At 36.8% G+C, this 16,076-nt stretch overlaps 2 protein-coding genes across 4 annotated transcripts; both read left to right on the top strand.

Moving 5' to 3' along the window:
* Window positions 1-312: 312 nt before the first annotated feature.
* On the top strand, window positions 313-9,564 carry LOC120145603 (pre-mRNA-processing protein 40C-like). Its single transcript, XM_039159419.1, has 15 exons — window positions 313-472; window positions 1,210-1,822; window positions 1,943-2,106; window positions 2,600-2,637; window positions 3,348-3,426; window positions 4,493-4,939; window positions 5,056-5,139; window positions 5,469-5,609; window positions 5,728-5,834; window positions 6,598-6,721; window positions 6,999-7,195; window positions 7,305-7,360; window positions 8,507-8,667; window positions 8,882-9,004; window positions 9,238-9,564. The coding sequence occupies exons 1-15, from the start codon at window positions 362-364 to the stop codon at window positions 9,562-9,564; spliced, it is 2,772 nt and encodes a 923-aa protein (XP_039015350.1). The 5' UTR covers window positions 313-361.
* A 2,525-nt stretch (window positions 9,565-12,089) lies between these two features.
* On the top strand, window positions 12,090-16,016 carry LOC120145498. 3 transcript variants are annotated; one of them, XM_039159321.1, is made up of 7 exons: window positions 12,090-12,246; window positions 12,344-12,406; window positions 12,625-12,760; window positions 12,909-13,523; window positions 14,250-14,739; window positions 15,025-15,106; window positions 15,602-16,015. In XM_039159321.1, exons 2-7 carry the CDS (start codon window positions 12,377-12,379, stop codon window positions 15,800-15,802), a joined length of 1,554 nt encoding a protein of 517 aa, XP_039015252.1. In that variant the 5' UTR covers window positions 12,090-12,246; window positions 12,344-12,376; the 3' UTR covers window positions 15,803-16,015. The 3 variants fall into 3 exon arrangements, with proteins under 3 accessions (XP_039015252.1, XP_039015253.1, XP_039015251.1); XM_039159322.1 differs by having other exon boundaries at window positions 12,090-12,406; window positions 14,322-14,739; window positions 15,602-16,016; XM_039159320.1 differs by having other exon boundaries at window positions 12,090-12,406.
* The last annotated feature ends 60 nt before the right edge of the window (window positions 16,017-16,076 follow it).

Raw genomic sequence — 16,076 nt, 5'->3', positions numbered from 1 at the left:
CCTGGCAATTTTCTTTTCACCACCTTATCCCATCATCTTGTCCTATTTAACTACATGAAATCATTTTATAACGTCCATTCGGACCTTGACTAAAGCCATCATCTCTCTTCCTCCTCGACTTGCTACCAAGGCGGATTAAAATGAGAGTTTGTTGGTAGTCTCAGAATCTCGTAGGTAAGTGCTTTCCTTAGAATTGTTTTGTTCAATGATTTATTGTTTGATTGCCGATAGAGACATTTTTAGTTCGGTTTTAGCTCTTTTATGCACTTCTACCATATACGATCCTATTCCACTTGTTCATCCTCCAGGTATTTTTGCTTGTATCATCGTCCAAATTCTTCCTACAGCTTTTTCACCAATAATGCAGTCTCGTTTCCCAGTGCCGCAAGGTACCTTGTCGAGTTCCGCTAGCTTTTCTTTTTCTCCAAATCCTCAGTCGGTCCAGAATGCTCAAAATCAACCACCTAAATCTGTAAGACAATGATAAAAGTTCCCTCACTTCGTTGTACTCAGCTTAGGTTATCGAAAGTTGCAATGCTCATTTATTTTTTTACCTACTGCTGGTAGGACTTTCAGTAAGTTTGGATTGTTTGTAGCATTTTGTTATGAAGCTTTGCGGTGTCAAGAATAATTGTTTTTGTATGGAGGGGGATACAACTCTATGCATGGAAATAACATAAAATACAGAATTCAATTCTACTAGATTAATACTTTGGAAGAGGGAAGAGGAGGCGTTGATAACATCGAATTTTGCTGAATTTAAAGTATTATAGGAAATTGAGAAATTTTGTGCTTGGGCAAGTGATGGGGTTGTGTATTTGCTTTTACAAATGTTCTCGACATACGTGAACTATGTTACAGCACAACAGACAATACAGTATAGACCTACAAAATTATTTTTTGATGGTGCCTTAGTTAAACAGTATGCCTCAATTTTAAGCTCTATATGTTGTCATCAGATTTCGTTGAATGGATCTGAGTGCAGTTATTGCCATAGTTGATATTAGTTTGTTACTTCCTAACATGGTTCCTGTCTGGCCTTTGGAATTCCGTGCAATCTCTTTCAATCCTATTCTCAATTTAGTACTCCACTGCTTGCAGCCTTGCAGAATGATGGCTAACAATTGCTTATGCATCTGTGGAATGAATTTGATATGGAGTTTTTTGTATTCTGCTGTCTTACAAGTTGAACTTTTTTGCTGATTGCAGGATACACTAGCCACTGGTACACAAACTGCTACTGTATCATCTTCATTAACTGTTTCTCAGCCTGGCCCATTGCCGGTCCATAACTCTTCAGATTTTACAATGAATGCATCTACCACTCCCAATTTCGCCCCTGTAACATCATGGATGCCCACCACGCCATCTTTCCCCATGTCTAGTGGATCTTCTGGAACTTCAGGGGCACCAGCACACCCTGGGTTAGTACCATCTGTTCAGATGGTTACTGCTTCTGCTGCTGTGGATTCTCCGTCTTCTGCAGTTCCTGGACCCAATGCTCCCTTTTCATTAAATCCAGCTGCTCAGCAACAAGCATACCCTGCCTATACATCCTTACCTCCTATGGCTTCTTCCCCTCAGGGATTTTGGATGCAACATCCTCCAATGGGTGGCTTTCCCAGGCCTCCGTTCATACCTTACCATACTTTTTATCCTGGATCATTTCCTTCAACTTCAAGTGGTATGCCTCTTCATGCACCACCATCTGATTCTCAACCTCCTGGTATTAGACCTCTGGGAATGAGTCCGTTTGCACCATCTACAGCTGCTCCTGCTAACCAGTCATTGGCAATCCAGACAGGATTAACTCAAGGAATTGGTATGCTCAGAGTTTCCATGCTAGATTACTGATCAACTAACAATGTAAGAGCTGTTTAACCTTTATTATTGCACCATGAAGTTAATTTTTTCTTCATTCGTATTTCATGGGGTTCTGCAGATAATAGGAAACTTGTCCATGATGCTCGCACCAAAGCTGAAACTGCTGTCAATGAACAGTCTGATGTCTGGACTGCCCACAAGACTGACACGGGGGTTGTTTATTACTATAATGCATTAACTGGAGAGTCGACTTATGAAAAACCTGCTGGATTTAAAGGGGAGGTATATTATTAACTGGATATGCATGGATATGTTTTCTATTAGTAACTTTTTTGGTGCACCATTTTATGTTATTGCAAGTATTTGAATTGATTGATACCATTTTTAATAAATTTCCCAAATATTGGCTGATTAGCATTCTTTAATGGATGCTACAGGAAATTTCATTTACCATAAACTGCCCGAAAATGTCGGAGTATCACTGTCAAGCACTAATCATATGATGCTTTGTAAGTTAATCCGAAGATTCCACATTGTTTAAGTGGTATAAAACTACAGAAATATGCATATTCGCACTTGTGTGTACCTGTGGAAATATATGATATTATTTCTGGCTCTCCACTGGTAGCCATATTGAAGTCAAATGACAGTTTTCATGGTTCTTGTGCATAGAAAAACATTTGTAACCATTTTTTCCTGGCATCTGTATTTTCCGCTGGCTTCTCAGATGTTTCAAATTAATATTAACTTCTTTTTCTTTCACTTTTGTCCACAGCCTGATCAAGTTACCGTGCAGCCAACTCTAGTTTCTGTGTAAGTTATTTACTTTCACCTTCAGGAGTGGTACTTGCTATGTGGCCTATCTCAGCAGTTGGCACTGTAATATTGACATTGCCGAATGGAATATATAGTTAATTACTTGGTTAGGGGGGAAATGAACCCTCAATCACCTGCAGAGCACCATAAAAATGCAAAATAATAAATAAAATTCAAAATATTCATTTTATTGTTGGATGATTTGCAAGTATTTCCTAAAAATAAATGTAAAATTGGAAATAGAAGAAGTTTTTAATATTTTTTTTGATTAATCTGGGGTAAGTACAAGGCAATATTTGTTATAAAATAACTCTCAACCTCTTAACATTGAATGCTCACACCCATGACGTTCTCAATTCTCGAACCCCGGTCTCAAGGAACGATAACCATTCCTTTACCACGAAGACCACTCTGTTCGTGCTTAATATTTTAATATTTTTCTTATATTTCTAGAAATTGTTTAAAATATTCTCTAAGTTAGGTTACATTTTATATTTCACGTTCTTTCAAAATTGAAGAGAATATTATGTTTTTCTAGAATTCTTTTGAAATATTATAATTGGGCATTATTGTATAAAAAATCTTATAACTATTTAAAACATTATATTGCAGTCCACCCTCTGTGCTTTGGATATCATTTTACTGTCTTGAGAAAGTGTCGTTTTTTTGTAGATTATCATCTTAAATGTCATGTCTCTTTTTTATAGGGAGCAAATGGCAGGAACAGATTGGGCACTGGTTACCACAAATGATGAGAAAAAATATTACTACAACAGCAAAACCAAGGTAGTATGTATAGTTTAATATTTCTAGCCTGTTATACTCCAAATGGGCTTGTTTAACTGTACTACATGTGTGAATTTTTTTCCAGTTAATAGAAAAATGACATGTTCTGTCTTGTATATATTTTTTCTGTGCGCATTCACTTGTATGATATGAATGTGCTGTGCCTGGGCCCCGGAATTAAGTGGGTTAGAAGTGAAACTATAAGGGATTATGTTACTTGATCTCGGGTTGGGTGTAACTGTTGGACATAGGTATGCGTCTGACATGGGTGCGGTTAAAATTTTCCAAGTTTTTCCATATATTTGAAGGACCTTGGAGTTCATAACCCATGTCCATGTGTTGGACATGAGCATCAGACACGGTTACTTCAAAAAAGAAGAAGAGTACAATCAACATAGACAATGAATTTTATGGTTAATGGTTATAAATGAAAAGGTTCCATCTGGGATTATGATGCACTGGTCGGGCCTTGAGAACTAAAATGTGGCTGCTGTAAGGATCGTGGTAGTTGTAAAATTTTGGAAATAGAAGATCCAGGGCTATGTTGATATATTTGCTGCGATGCTCTTGAAAATTGTTGCTGGTTTAGGAGTTTAACTGCTCAAGAGAAAGAGCGAGTAGTCTATGGGCACAATTGGGAAGAATAGGGCGCTGTTCCTGAACCTGAAAGAGTAAAGGAAATAGAAATGTGCAATCAACAATGACAATTTCTTTAGGAACCTTGTCCGGTTGTTCAATCTATTTCTATAGATGTAATATGAAAGAAACACCAGTTTCTTATGCTTTGCTGTCCGAAGATGAGACAAAATAACTTATGGAGTTGCCGTATGTGTAAATTTCCTCATTCATCAAGCCTTGTACAATTTCAAATGAGCAGATAGTAATGCTTATGTGCTGTATTCCTTTTATCTCAGTTTTGCTTCTGATGATGTGTATCCCAGGTTTTACATTGCCCTCATGCTTATAAGCCTAGTTTTACAATCAACTTTTAGGATTCGAGTGAACTTATTTATATTTCCTAGTTACTGATATTTTCCCACTTTTCATGGTATTTTTTATCTATCAGATTAGCAGCTGGCAGATCCCTATTGAAGTAACAGAGTTCAGAAAGAAACAAGATAGTGAAGTATCAAAGGATCATGCAGCACCAGTACCAACTACTGATGTAGTGGAAAAAAAAGGATTGAGTGCTCCTGCTGTTAACACGGGTGGCTGTGATGCCATGCCTTTAAGAACTTCAGTGGTCCCTGGTTCCTCAGCTGAACTGGATTTAATTAAGAAGAAGTTGCAAGACTCTGGAGTTCCTTCTTCCTCAACTGTTCCGGTTATGCCAGTATCAGCGGCACATGGATTTAATGACTCAAAAGCAGTTGATGTCAAGGGCTTGCAGAGTGATAACAACAAAGATAAGCAAAAGGATGCAAATGGGGATGGTAACATATCTGATTCCTCTTCAGATTCTGAGGATGCAGACACTGGGCCTTCTAAGGAAGTGTGTATTATGCAATTTAAGGTATCTATGGTGCCATATTTGTTGCATATTCTCAAATTTGGTTATCCTTGGTTTTATTACTGCTCCCCAGTCTTGTAGCTGGAGTGATTTGTTTATCATGCAAGTGAAATTCACAGGAAATGATCAAAGAACGGGGAGTTGCGCCATTCTCGAAATGGGAAAAGGAACTTCCAAAGATTGTGTTTGATCCACGTTTTAAGGTTTGTTGAGGCTAAAGATTATCTATCATTTTCTTTTGGTAGTTATAGGGAACTTTCCTGCTATTGGAATTCCTTGAGCACTTATCATATGAATGTCGTTGAATGAGAAAAAAGGAATAAAACTGCCGTTGAACTATACGTCAGTCTTAATTTTGACAAAATGAGGGCTCAAGTATGCAACTGAAGAGTTCTCTGTTAATAAGTAATTAATATATGCCTTCTCTTTGTTGCATGCTCTCTGAGTTGGTAACAAATTTAGTTTATCTTTTATGTCTCATTATGAAGTCATACTATTGAGTTTTAATTTCTTAAAGTGCATTGTGTTGCAGGCTATTCCAACTCATTCTGCTAGGAGGTCCTTGTTTGAACACTATGTTAAGACATGTGCTGAGGAGGAACGCAGAGAAAAACGAGCAGCCCAGAAAGCTGCAATAGAGGGATTTAATAAGGTGCTGGATGAAGCATCAGAGGTTTCTTCAATTGTCCAAAATTCAATGTCATTTTTTGTTACATATGTTGAAAATCTTGCTTTGAAATTGTCGAACTTTCGATTTTTAGTTTTTTACTAGCTGATTTTTTAATCTACAGGATATTGGCCATGACAGCAATTATCAGTCTTACAAAAGAAAATGGGGGAGTGATCCACGATTTGAGGCTTTTGACCGTAAGGATCTGGAGCTTCTATTAAATGAAAGGTAATATTACTAGGACAGAATCATAATCGTTATTTTTCTTTAGCGCGTGATCTTTATGGTTTATGCAGAAGGTTGGGGTTTTTCTCTCTTTTATGTTGTGCAGCTTTACCCGGTTGTACCATCACATGTTCTGTCTAATGGTTATAGTAGCCAAGATGCTCCTACAGTTGCATGTTGTTCAAAGAAATTAGTGCTTGGATCTTCAGTTTTTAATGGACTATAGTCTTTAGTAACTTGTTAATTTTTTTTAATTCACCATATAAAACAGTCTCTGGCACCAACGTGAAAGAGCTACTCGACTATTCATCTTTTAACCTTTTTCCTCTACTATTAGATTTTCTTTTCTTTGATAGACTTGTTAGAGTACAACATATTCTTTCCTTTCTTATACCTTGTGCCTTCATCTTGTTTCGAAGTATGATAAATGTCCTAGTTACACATGTTGCTCATATCCTGTTTGTTGTGTTGATCTTCCCGTACAACATGTTTTGTGCTTCTGTAATCGCATATGATATGCTTTGATTCCAGTACTTGTTTAAATTTATGTCGAACTTGTTCGATTGTCTCTAGACACAGGAGGTGTTCTAATGATAACATTGAAAGCAGCATTTGTCAGAAGGTAGTAGGCTAGAGACCAGATTCTAAGATTCAATTTGGGCGTGTCCTTTACCCCTTTATCTCTTTTGGTTTGAATGGTAAATGCCTGGTTTTTTCCTTGTACTTTTATCAAACTGGTTAAGAAATGTCTCTGCTTCTACCACAGGGTTCTTCTCTTGAAGAGGGCTGCTGAAGAAAAGGCTCGAGTTATACGTGGTGCTGCTGCTTCTAGTTTTAAGTCCATGCTTAAAGAGAAAGGAGATATCATTATTGATTCCCGTTGGTCCAAGGTATGTGCAATTTAAATTAGGACTTTTGGTTATTGGTTTTTTCCCTTACCTTTTGGAGAGTATGTTCCTCAAACATTAGGTATCTTGCATATCTTTTGCCTTGTCGATTGGAATTTATTAGTCAGATCATTCTTTTTCTGTGAGATTTACCATCTTCATTGGGTTACTCGTGTTTGCAAGTTTGCAAGCATGTAAAAGACTATTGGTTCATATTCTCTTTAATGAATATGATGGAATATATAACTTATTTTCCTACCTTTTCTTTTTGTTGTTTCAGGTGAAGGATAACTTGAGGGATGATCCTAGGTATAAATCTGTTAAGCATGAGGATCGAGAGGTTTTGTTTAACGAGTACATATCTGAACTCAAAGCCATAGAAGAGAAATCAAAGCGAAAAGAGAGAGTGAGAAAGGAAGAGGAGGCAGATTCTCTCTCTGACACACACACTCCTTCTCCCTCTCCTTCTCTGTCTATGTCTTTTCTCGCATAAACAAACTATTATTGTAATTTTGTTCTGATGTTATTGATTGTGCTTGCTAAACTTCTTTGTAATCTGACAACTCATTAGTTCTTCTTGCTTCAGAACTTCTCTGCCATTTGTAACAAATTTGGTTCTTCATCTCGTCGTAGATGTTTTGTGTATAATGGTGTGATATATAAAATATTGAGAGTATGACTTGGAAATTTCTTAGAAGAGACTATTTGCCAAGGATCTTTGCATTCTAATATCTCAAATCTTTTAGCTAAAAATCGATCAAATTGACTTCTTACTAGAGTTATTTTAAGCGGCTGTTTTATGGACATGCTTGTGTGAAAATATGTACTAGGCAATGACATCTCATAATTCCGCATGAGGAACATGTTCTTACACTGGATGAAGGGGTGAGATAAACTCTCATAAAGAACTTCTAACTGTTGGTGGACCATTCCTGATAGACACATATCATTAAAATGGATGAAGAGATGAGATAAACTATCGTAAAGACCTACCGACCCTTGGTGGACCATTCCCAAGTTCCCGTTTCCTCCTCTTCCGAATGCTGTTGAGGCCTTTGCTACCTATTTACGAACTCCAATGACCATCATATTGGCCTTTCTTTTTCCACTTCCGTAAATCTTTCTTCACTTCTCTCAGCCACATCCTTCGCATATGCATGCGTAACCTCATGTTTCTGGTCTGTTGGTGGTATTTTCTACTGGTTTTTTGTTGTTATAGATTGTTTAGTCGTATTTATGGTTGTTCAATCTAGAAGGTGCAGTTTGATGGTGTCAGCTCTCTATGAGGATGCATAGCTATGAAATAGCTGAGCAACAAAAATTGAATAAAAGGTTTTTGAGTTGTTTGAAGATTGTATTGTGTAGCTTTGTGAAATCTACTTTTCAGATGCCTTATTCCCTTGATTTCAACTCTCTTCTCTTTGCGTGTTTAAAACCCTTTTCCAAGCATAGCTTAAAATATCTTTCGGGACTTGTTTGATATTCCGGTGGAACATATGGCCCTTCTCAAATGCTTCCTAAAGGATAGATCCGTAATATGTAGAAGAAGGCTGCTCTTTTTATGCAACTTTATGCAATGTGAGAGTATAATTATTTGTCAATCCAAAACGGTGCAATTCGTTGGCCGGCTTCCTAGCGAAACAGACAGTAGGTTAAGTCTATATTTTTTTCACGGTAAAGGAGCGCTGTTTTTCAGGCTTCCCAAAGAACGTGATCGGGGTGGGATTTTAAGTGTACTGGCTGGTGTTGGCTGATCAGGGTTCTGTTGGTTTAAAGTTCTGCCTGTAGGGTCTGGATTTGAATGGAGAGCTTCTGTCTTCTCTCCATTTGGTCTGGCAATGCTGTTAGTTAGGGCTGTGACCTGTGAGGTTCATAAAGGTGGTCTCAGAGTGGGTTCTAGGGAGCTTTTTTCTGTGTTAGAAGAGTATTATGTCGTTGCCATTGCTAGGGTACATTTTTTTCCTCCTCTTAGACTTAGGGAGGTTTTTTAACGAGGCCCCTAACAATGCTTGATAATACTATAATTTAATAGATCTCCACTAATTAGTTTTTTCAAGCTTCTAACATGTTTTGAGACCGAAATCCTTCACTGCCTGGCGTTGGCTCATCTGGAAACTGGAATCTGTCAAGCTATTGATGTCTTTCTTTTATTAATCCTTCTAGGCATCTTGGACTGAATCAAAACCCAAGTTGGAAAAGGATCCTCAGGGACGTGCAGTGAACCCTGATTTGGATTCATCCGATATGGAGAAGCTCTTTCGTGAACACATAAAGATGCTGTTTGAGGTGATTTTACGACTACATGATATCAATATGGTTATGGCTTTTAAGTTTTAGCACACGTTCAATCCCGCCACTCCCATTTACGATCACCGCCAAGTAATGTTCTATATTTGTGCGCTATGAGTATTCTCTTTGTTTACGAGTCGAAGAAACGAATGTATGAGACCATGTCTAAGGGATTTATGCGTATTAGTCAATCTTGTCCGGCATAACCCTTTGATTTGGCCTTTTCGTAGAGATGTTCGAACGACTTCAGAGCCCTGTTAGCCGAAGTCATAACCCAAGATGCAGCTGCCCAAGAGACGGAAGGTGGTAGAACAGTCCTGAATTCATGGTCAACGGCCAAACATCTTCTGAAGCCGGATCCGAGATATAACAAAATGCCAAGAAAAGAGAGGGAAACACTATGGCGCCGATACGCGGAGGATATGTTGAGGAAGCAGAAATCAGCGACCGATCAAGAGGAAGAGAGACACATTGATGCTAAAAGCAGAAGCTCTGCCGGTGATTTTGGAAGATACTCCTCAAGTACATGGAAAAATCAAGAACGTAGGCATTTGTAGAATTTATTGTCACATGGGAGAATTTTTTTTATGACAGTGGTAAATTGAGTCCGATGTATTTGCTTAGAAATATTGTTTATTTTTCCTATAATATTAACAATAACTAATCGATTATATGAAGGAGATCTCTTAAACAACGTTTGTATATAATTAATTGGGGGGGTAATAGGCTTACGTTTATAATATCTGATCTAGATTAGTTTGATAAGTAAAAAGTCAACATGTGAGATCGTTCTCTTAAACTATTTTTTGAATGATTTAAATGCCTAACATTACAAATATTATCACTTTAGGTGCTCGGACTGTAAACGACGTCAATTTTTTTTGTTAAATATGTGCCCTATTTTGGTAATTTTAAGATTTTTATTTAAAATTAAAAATTATATTAAAGAAGCATAATTTTTGAAATAACCCTAAAACTTTAAAAAAAATTCATTTTAACCCCTAAACTCACATCGATCATCGCATTTATCGTTGATGAAGCTCCATCATACCTCATCTCCTCCTGACGATCCATATCCTATTGAAATCGTGAATAATCGACGGTTAATCGACATATTGTACCCCACGAACCCTAAGATGAAAATCACGATCCCATGTTATTTCGACAACCAATGGTGGCAACTACGATGACGTATGACTAGGAGGATTGCAGGGAGTATGTCGGCAACGGTGGTCATGACCGAAAAGGATGGTGGTGGTGGGTTAAGGTTAGGGATTTAGGATTTTTAGAGATTTGAGTTTTTTTGTAATTGAAGGAAAATTAAGTTTTTTTTATAAATATAATAATATTAATGTTTTAAAAAAATTAAAATTACTTAATGAAAAAAACTAACAATAATTGTAGTCTGTACACCTAAAGTGATGACGTTTGTAACATTAGACACATGAATCATTCAAAAAATAATTTAAGCATATATTCGTGAAAAATAAATGGTTGTCCCTTGTTCCCATATGTAATGGGGTAAGGGGGAGGTAAGATAGTAGGATGCCCCCAACACCAGGTTGAGAGCAGCTTCCGTAGAAGACCTCCGAATTATGAAATGCCCGGGACTCGATCCCACGACCTCAAGGTTAAGAACTTTATGCTCTACCAACTGAGCTGGATAGTCATCTCATATTCGTGAAAAATGATATAATTTAAACATTTATTTTATAATTAAGCTTATTTTATATTATAGATTAGTGTATGTTCCTATATTTTTTTGTGTGGATAATTATGTTCCCTTATTTTCGTATACTGTGTTTTTGTGTACTCTTTATGGATGATTACACAAATATTAAAGGACACATGTAACTGCATTACGGTGGACACTGAAATAATAGAAAGGATACAAGTAATGTTTTAATTGGACTGTTGTTTACTGAATATGACAGACTAATTACTTAAGCAATTCCTCTGGTCAATTAGAATTTGGCTTTGACTAGATTTTCGTTCAAAAGTGATGAAAAAAGAGACAACCATCTCCATCTGATAATTATTTAAATAATATTAAACTCTCAACCTTAATTTTTATTAGGGTAAATTGCACTGTTCGTCATTGAACTTTACTCTCTCATATTTTTCTCACCCAACTTTCAATTTGATCTCACTAAACTTTATATATTGAATCATTTTGCTCATTCTATCATTAACTATTTAACGGCGTTATGACATGACACATGCATTAAAACGACGTCGTTTTGAAAAACTCAAATATACTCCAAAACGACATCATTTCGGTGAGTAAAATAAGAGAGAATAAAATTCAATGACTCATGGTGTAATTTACCCTTTTTACTTCTCTTCTTCATTTTCTCTCCACCACCCACCACGTCATTTTCATTCCGGCCACCGCCGACCGCCGTAGATAGTGGCCTTTCGGTCCCAAATTTTATGTGTCGGTTTGTCTCGACCCTTGAGTCTGAATCTGGTGGTTGTTTTACCCAAAAATGTCCCAAATCCCGTGAATTTGGATTTTAATGTTTCGGTTTCCTTACTTTCAATCTCAAATTCATGGATTTTGGAACAAGTTCCGACAAAATGAAGGTCGGATTCGGACTCAAGGTGTCGAGACGAAATGACCCATCCTATTTTAGGACCAAACAATCACCATCTACGGCGGTCGACGGTGGCATCCAACCACCTTCTATTTTTATTTTTTTTAATTATTTTTATTAAATAATAAAAAAGGTTGCGTGTTAAATTTAGTTTTTATTTCATTTAAGTATTCGTCGTTAAAAACTTTAGTTTTTATTTCATTTTAATATCACATTCCAAACTTAATGTTAAGTTTTAAAAAATTGAAAATTTAGATACTAAAACGGACTAAAACTGATAGTTTAGGTACTAAACGTGTTAAATTTTTAACAATGAGATATTAAAATTAAATAAAAAACTAAACGTTAGACATGATTTTGAAAAAACTAAAAGTTTAGGTATTAAAACATACTGAAACTGATAATTAGGTACTAAATGCATAGTTTACCCAAATATTTTTCTAGATAATTTAAAATTTATCATTTTTGTCACTTTTTTCCTCTGATCCCTTGTCCATGGCATCCAAAGTTCACAAATTGAAACTCAAAAGGAAACTAATTATTATATTCAAATGCTTCTTCTTTTTTTCTTCCCTATATTTCTGAGGAAATTCGCCGGTTTATAGGGCGAAAGCGAGACATATGACTCCATATCCTGTGACGGTACAGTTCATCTCTCAAGCAACAAGTATTGTAGTCATGATGATAGCTGCAATGCTTCCAGTTCAGTGATTCTAGCTTTTCTTTTCTTTTTTTTTAGTGTTAGAGTGAAAGCAAATCGATTATCATTTACATGGATTACGAAAGAATCCAAAAGCCTCAGGTACTTGTGCTTCTTGCAAATCTCCTTTTTTTTATGGCTTTTCTCTTCGTCCAATGCTTTGTTTATTTGTTATTTTTTGGTAAAGTGAGACAGCGAGTCAGGAAGAAAGAGGAGATTTCAGTTTCATTTTTCATATTTTGATTTGCTGATCCGTTGCTCAAATCTGTGTTTGTGACTGAAGAAAAAAAAATCAAATCTGTGTTTGTGAAAATGCGTAGGGCGGTGGTGGATTTTCCCCAGCTAAGCTAAGGACTATGCTATTAGGAGTTGAAAAGAAACGAAAACAAGATGAAGAACAAGTTGAATCTTCTATAGATTTAAGATCTCAACTTTCTCACCTTGATGATGATTCAGGTATTTTTAAATTTTAATCATTGTCTTTTTGGTGTATTTTTTTTTTCATTTGATGCATATCAAAATATATTCAGCCAAAAAAAAAGTTGAAGAGAATGGAATGAGAGTGAAACTGTTGATTTTTATTCTAAAGTTTGTATTTTTGCAGGGAAAAGTGGTTCTGATAGTTGCAAAGATGTTGATGTGGTGAGTGTTATTCCAGAATGTTCCACTTCCACAACAGCAGATTCCATGGCTGCTGTGCAGAATGGTGGCCATCGAAGATCAAAGGATCATTCTCTAGGCACTACTCGAAACCGGTTCATTGAGGATCAGCCTGGTTTAGATTATGACAGTGGACATGACAATATGAGTGTATCCTCATCTATCTTTGAGTTTCAGAAGACCGAACGGGCACTACAAAGGGTTCCCCTTGGTCCGTTTTCTAAGCCGGCTCCATCTAAATGGGATGATGCTCAGAAATGGATAGCTAGTCCTACTGCGAATCAGCCTAAAACAGGGCAGGGTGGCCAAGGGGTGGGATCAAGAAAAGGGGGTAATTTTGGTCATGGGAAACAGTCGTCTACTAAGGTGGTTCTTGAAGTTCCAGATCAAAGGATGGTTCCTTTCGAAGAACCGGATACAAAAAGGATTGATACGAATCATGCCAAGAAGGATGATGGGTTGCAGAAGTTTGTGAACTGGGAGAGTGATCCATACCCGGTAGTGGATTCATATGGGAAGCCTGTACTATTGATTGAGAATTCTGTTGCAGACTCAGCTAGTAAGGATTTATTTTATGTTCAAACTAGTCTTAGTTACATTTGCACGTTTCTCTTACAAGAATTGACGTTTATATCATAATTATCTAACCCACTCATGCTTTTAATCGAAGAGATTAGCCCCTCTTGAGCACAAATCATGTTTAAACTTGGACATTTTGTGTTGTATTGAATAAATCATGCAGTCATGAATTTTTGGCTGATTGAGACCAATTTGAGGGGAGCCTTATGTTTGATTCTTTTGTGCATAAACAAGAAGTTCATTCATGTTACTATCTTACTGATAGTATTAGAAGTATCATTTGGTCAACTTTTTGTAGTTAGTTTTTACATTTTCAAGTAAATGTGCAATTTCGGTTTTTCTGTCACAACTTACAAGAACAAAAATCTCAGCCATAACCCTTTTAATGTCAATACCTAGCTTATAGGGATTGACAAGCCATTTTTCCTTTTTTGGTTTCATGTAGAGAGGTGGATCCAAAATGTAATTTCCAGCCTTTCTACTAGCTGAAGATGTTTCTTTTCAAAGAAGTTTAGAGAGCAAGTACCGTTTTCTTTTAGATCTTTAGTCCCCATATTTTAAGACCGCAAGCAGCTTCGGACAATGAGTGAACTTGCGGTTATGCTGTTTGAATGAAACGACAACTTCTACGCATTAAACTTGTGTAACATGAAGGTTAATAGTAATTGGCGATGTACTAAGAAATTAATTATCGATTTCCTTGCAGTTAGTCTTAGCCGGCATGATTCATCAATATCAATACATAGTGCTACGACATTTATTCCCCCTCCTTCAACAGCTAGATCAGTATCCATGAGAGATATGGGCACAGAAATGACTCCTATTGTTAGCCAAGAACCTTCGAGGACAGGAACTCCTGTGCGATCAACAACACCAATTCGGAGTCCAAATTCATCCATGCCATCAACTCCCAACAGAGCTGTACCGTCTGTATCTCCGGAAAATTCAGATAAAGACCACTTAGGTTTGAAAATGGAGTTGTCAGAGAAGGAGCTCCAAATGAAAACAAGGAGAGAAATTATGGTTCTTGGGGCCCAGTTGGGTAAAACAAACATAGCTGCATGGGCTAGCAAGGAGGAGGATAAGGATGCATCCACCTCTCTGAAAACTGTAGCACGAGAACAAGCATCTAAAAGTGTCATTGAAACCCGTGCAGCAGCATGGGAGGAGGCAGAGAAAGCCAAGTATATGGCCAGGTATTTTTTTTCTAAATAATTTCTCAATTCATTTTTCTATTATTGTTTTCTTTATCTTGAATCTTTTTGTTATTTTATTAAGCTGAAACATTGATGCTAATTTTCCATAGATGCATCTCTGTGGGATTTTTTATGGGATTTCTTATGTTTTTGGAATATTAACACTTAAGTGTAAGGGTAATTGATTCATATACAAAAATCTGCATACCACTTATGCGTTGGTAGTTTTTTTAGTTAAAACTTCATCTGGAACTTGAATTGTAAAGTTATGCGGCAATTATCCAGGTTCAAACGTGAGGAAATGAAAATTCAAGCATGGGAGATCCATCAAAAAGCAAAAACTGAAGCTGAGATGAAGAAGATAGAGGTATTAAAGCATTTAACTTATTTTTTGGTTGTCACTGTATTATTTCTTTATCGCCTATTGCAAGCCATAGAACTTATAAAACCAATCTTTTTCCATACATCTTAGAGGTAGTTTTCTTCTTTTTTTTTGATTTATTTTTCTGCCTCTCATGTTTATTGTAAGCACGAGGAAATGTTTACACGTTAATTCTGGTACTTGTATTAGAACGGCATAGAGTTGAAAGAACATTCAGAGGAGATTATATGGATTCAAAGTTCAAACTATGAACATCAATTAGGATTGAAGAGCCGAGTCAAGCTTGACATACATGTTAAACAAACCGATTATGCCATGCTCTTAAGCTTAGGAAGTTGATTATCAAATGAAAAATTTGACCTGAGGATGAACAAATCTAGTAATTTTCTGTTTACACCTTTTGATGATACTGGTAAGAAATTCTATTGTTAATAAGTAGATATAGATTCATATATGGACTGCGTGATTTTTGGCTTTCAGGTTGATGTTGAAAGGATGAGGGGGCGTGCTCATGATAAGCTCATGAATAAACTAGCCGCTGCAAGGCACAAGGCGGAAGAGAAGCGTGCAGCAGCTGAAGCCAAGCGAAACCAACAAGCTGCAGAAACCGAGCAGCAAGCTGATTATGTCCGAAGAACCGGCCGCATCCCGTATTTCTGTTGCTGGAGTTGGTGCCCCTGAAAAGATACATATTTTATTTTTGTTCAGATCAGTCTGCCCTACCCACGATGATTATATTCATCACTTTGTTCACTATAAAACTGAAAATATCACTATTGGTTTCCACTGGAAAGCTAAACTTTTGTAGTAAAAATCCCAAACATCCACCCAGCGAAGTGGGGGAGAAGTAGACGGGGAAGTAGGTGATGGGGGATTGAAATTTATTTTTGAGGGTTTCATTGTATGAATTGTTTATTTATTGGATCAATTATAATTCCCAAATTTTTTGGATGTT

The sequence above is a fragment of the Hibiscus syriacus genome, unplaced genomic scaffold, assembly GCF_006381635.1.
Source record: "Hibiscus syriacus cultivar Baekdansim isolate YM2019G1 unplaced genomic scaffold, ASM638163v2 tig00110893_pilon, whole genome shotgun sequence".
In the NCBI taxonomy this organism is placed as follows: domain Eukaryota; kingdom Viridiplantae; phylum Streptophyta; class Magnoliopsida; order Malvales; family Malvaceae; genus Hibiscus; species Hibiscus syriacus.
This window is presented reverse-complemented; position numbering and strand designations above follow the sequence as displayed.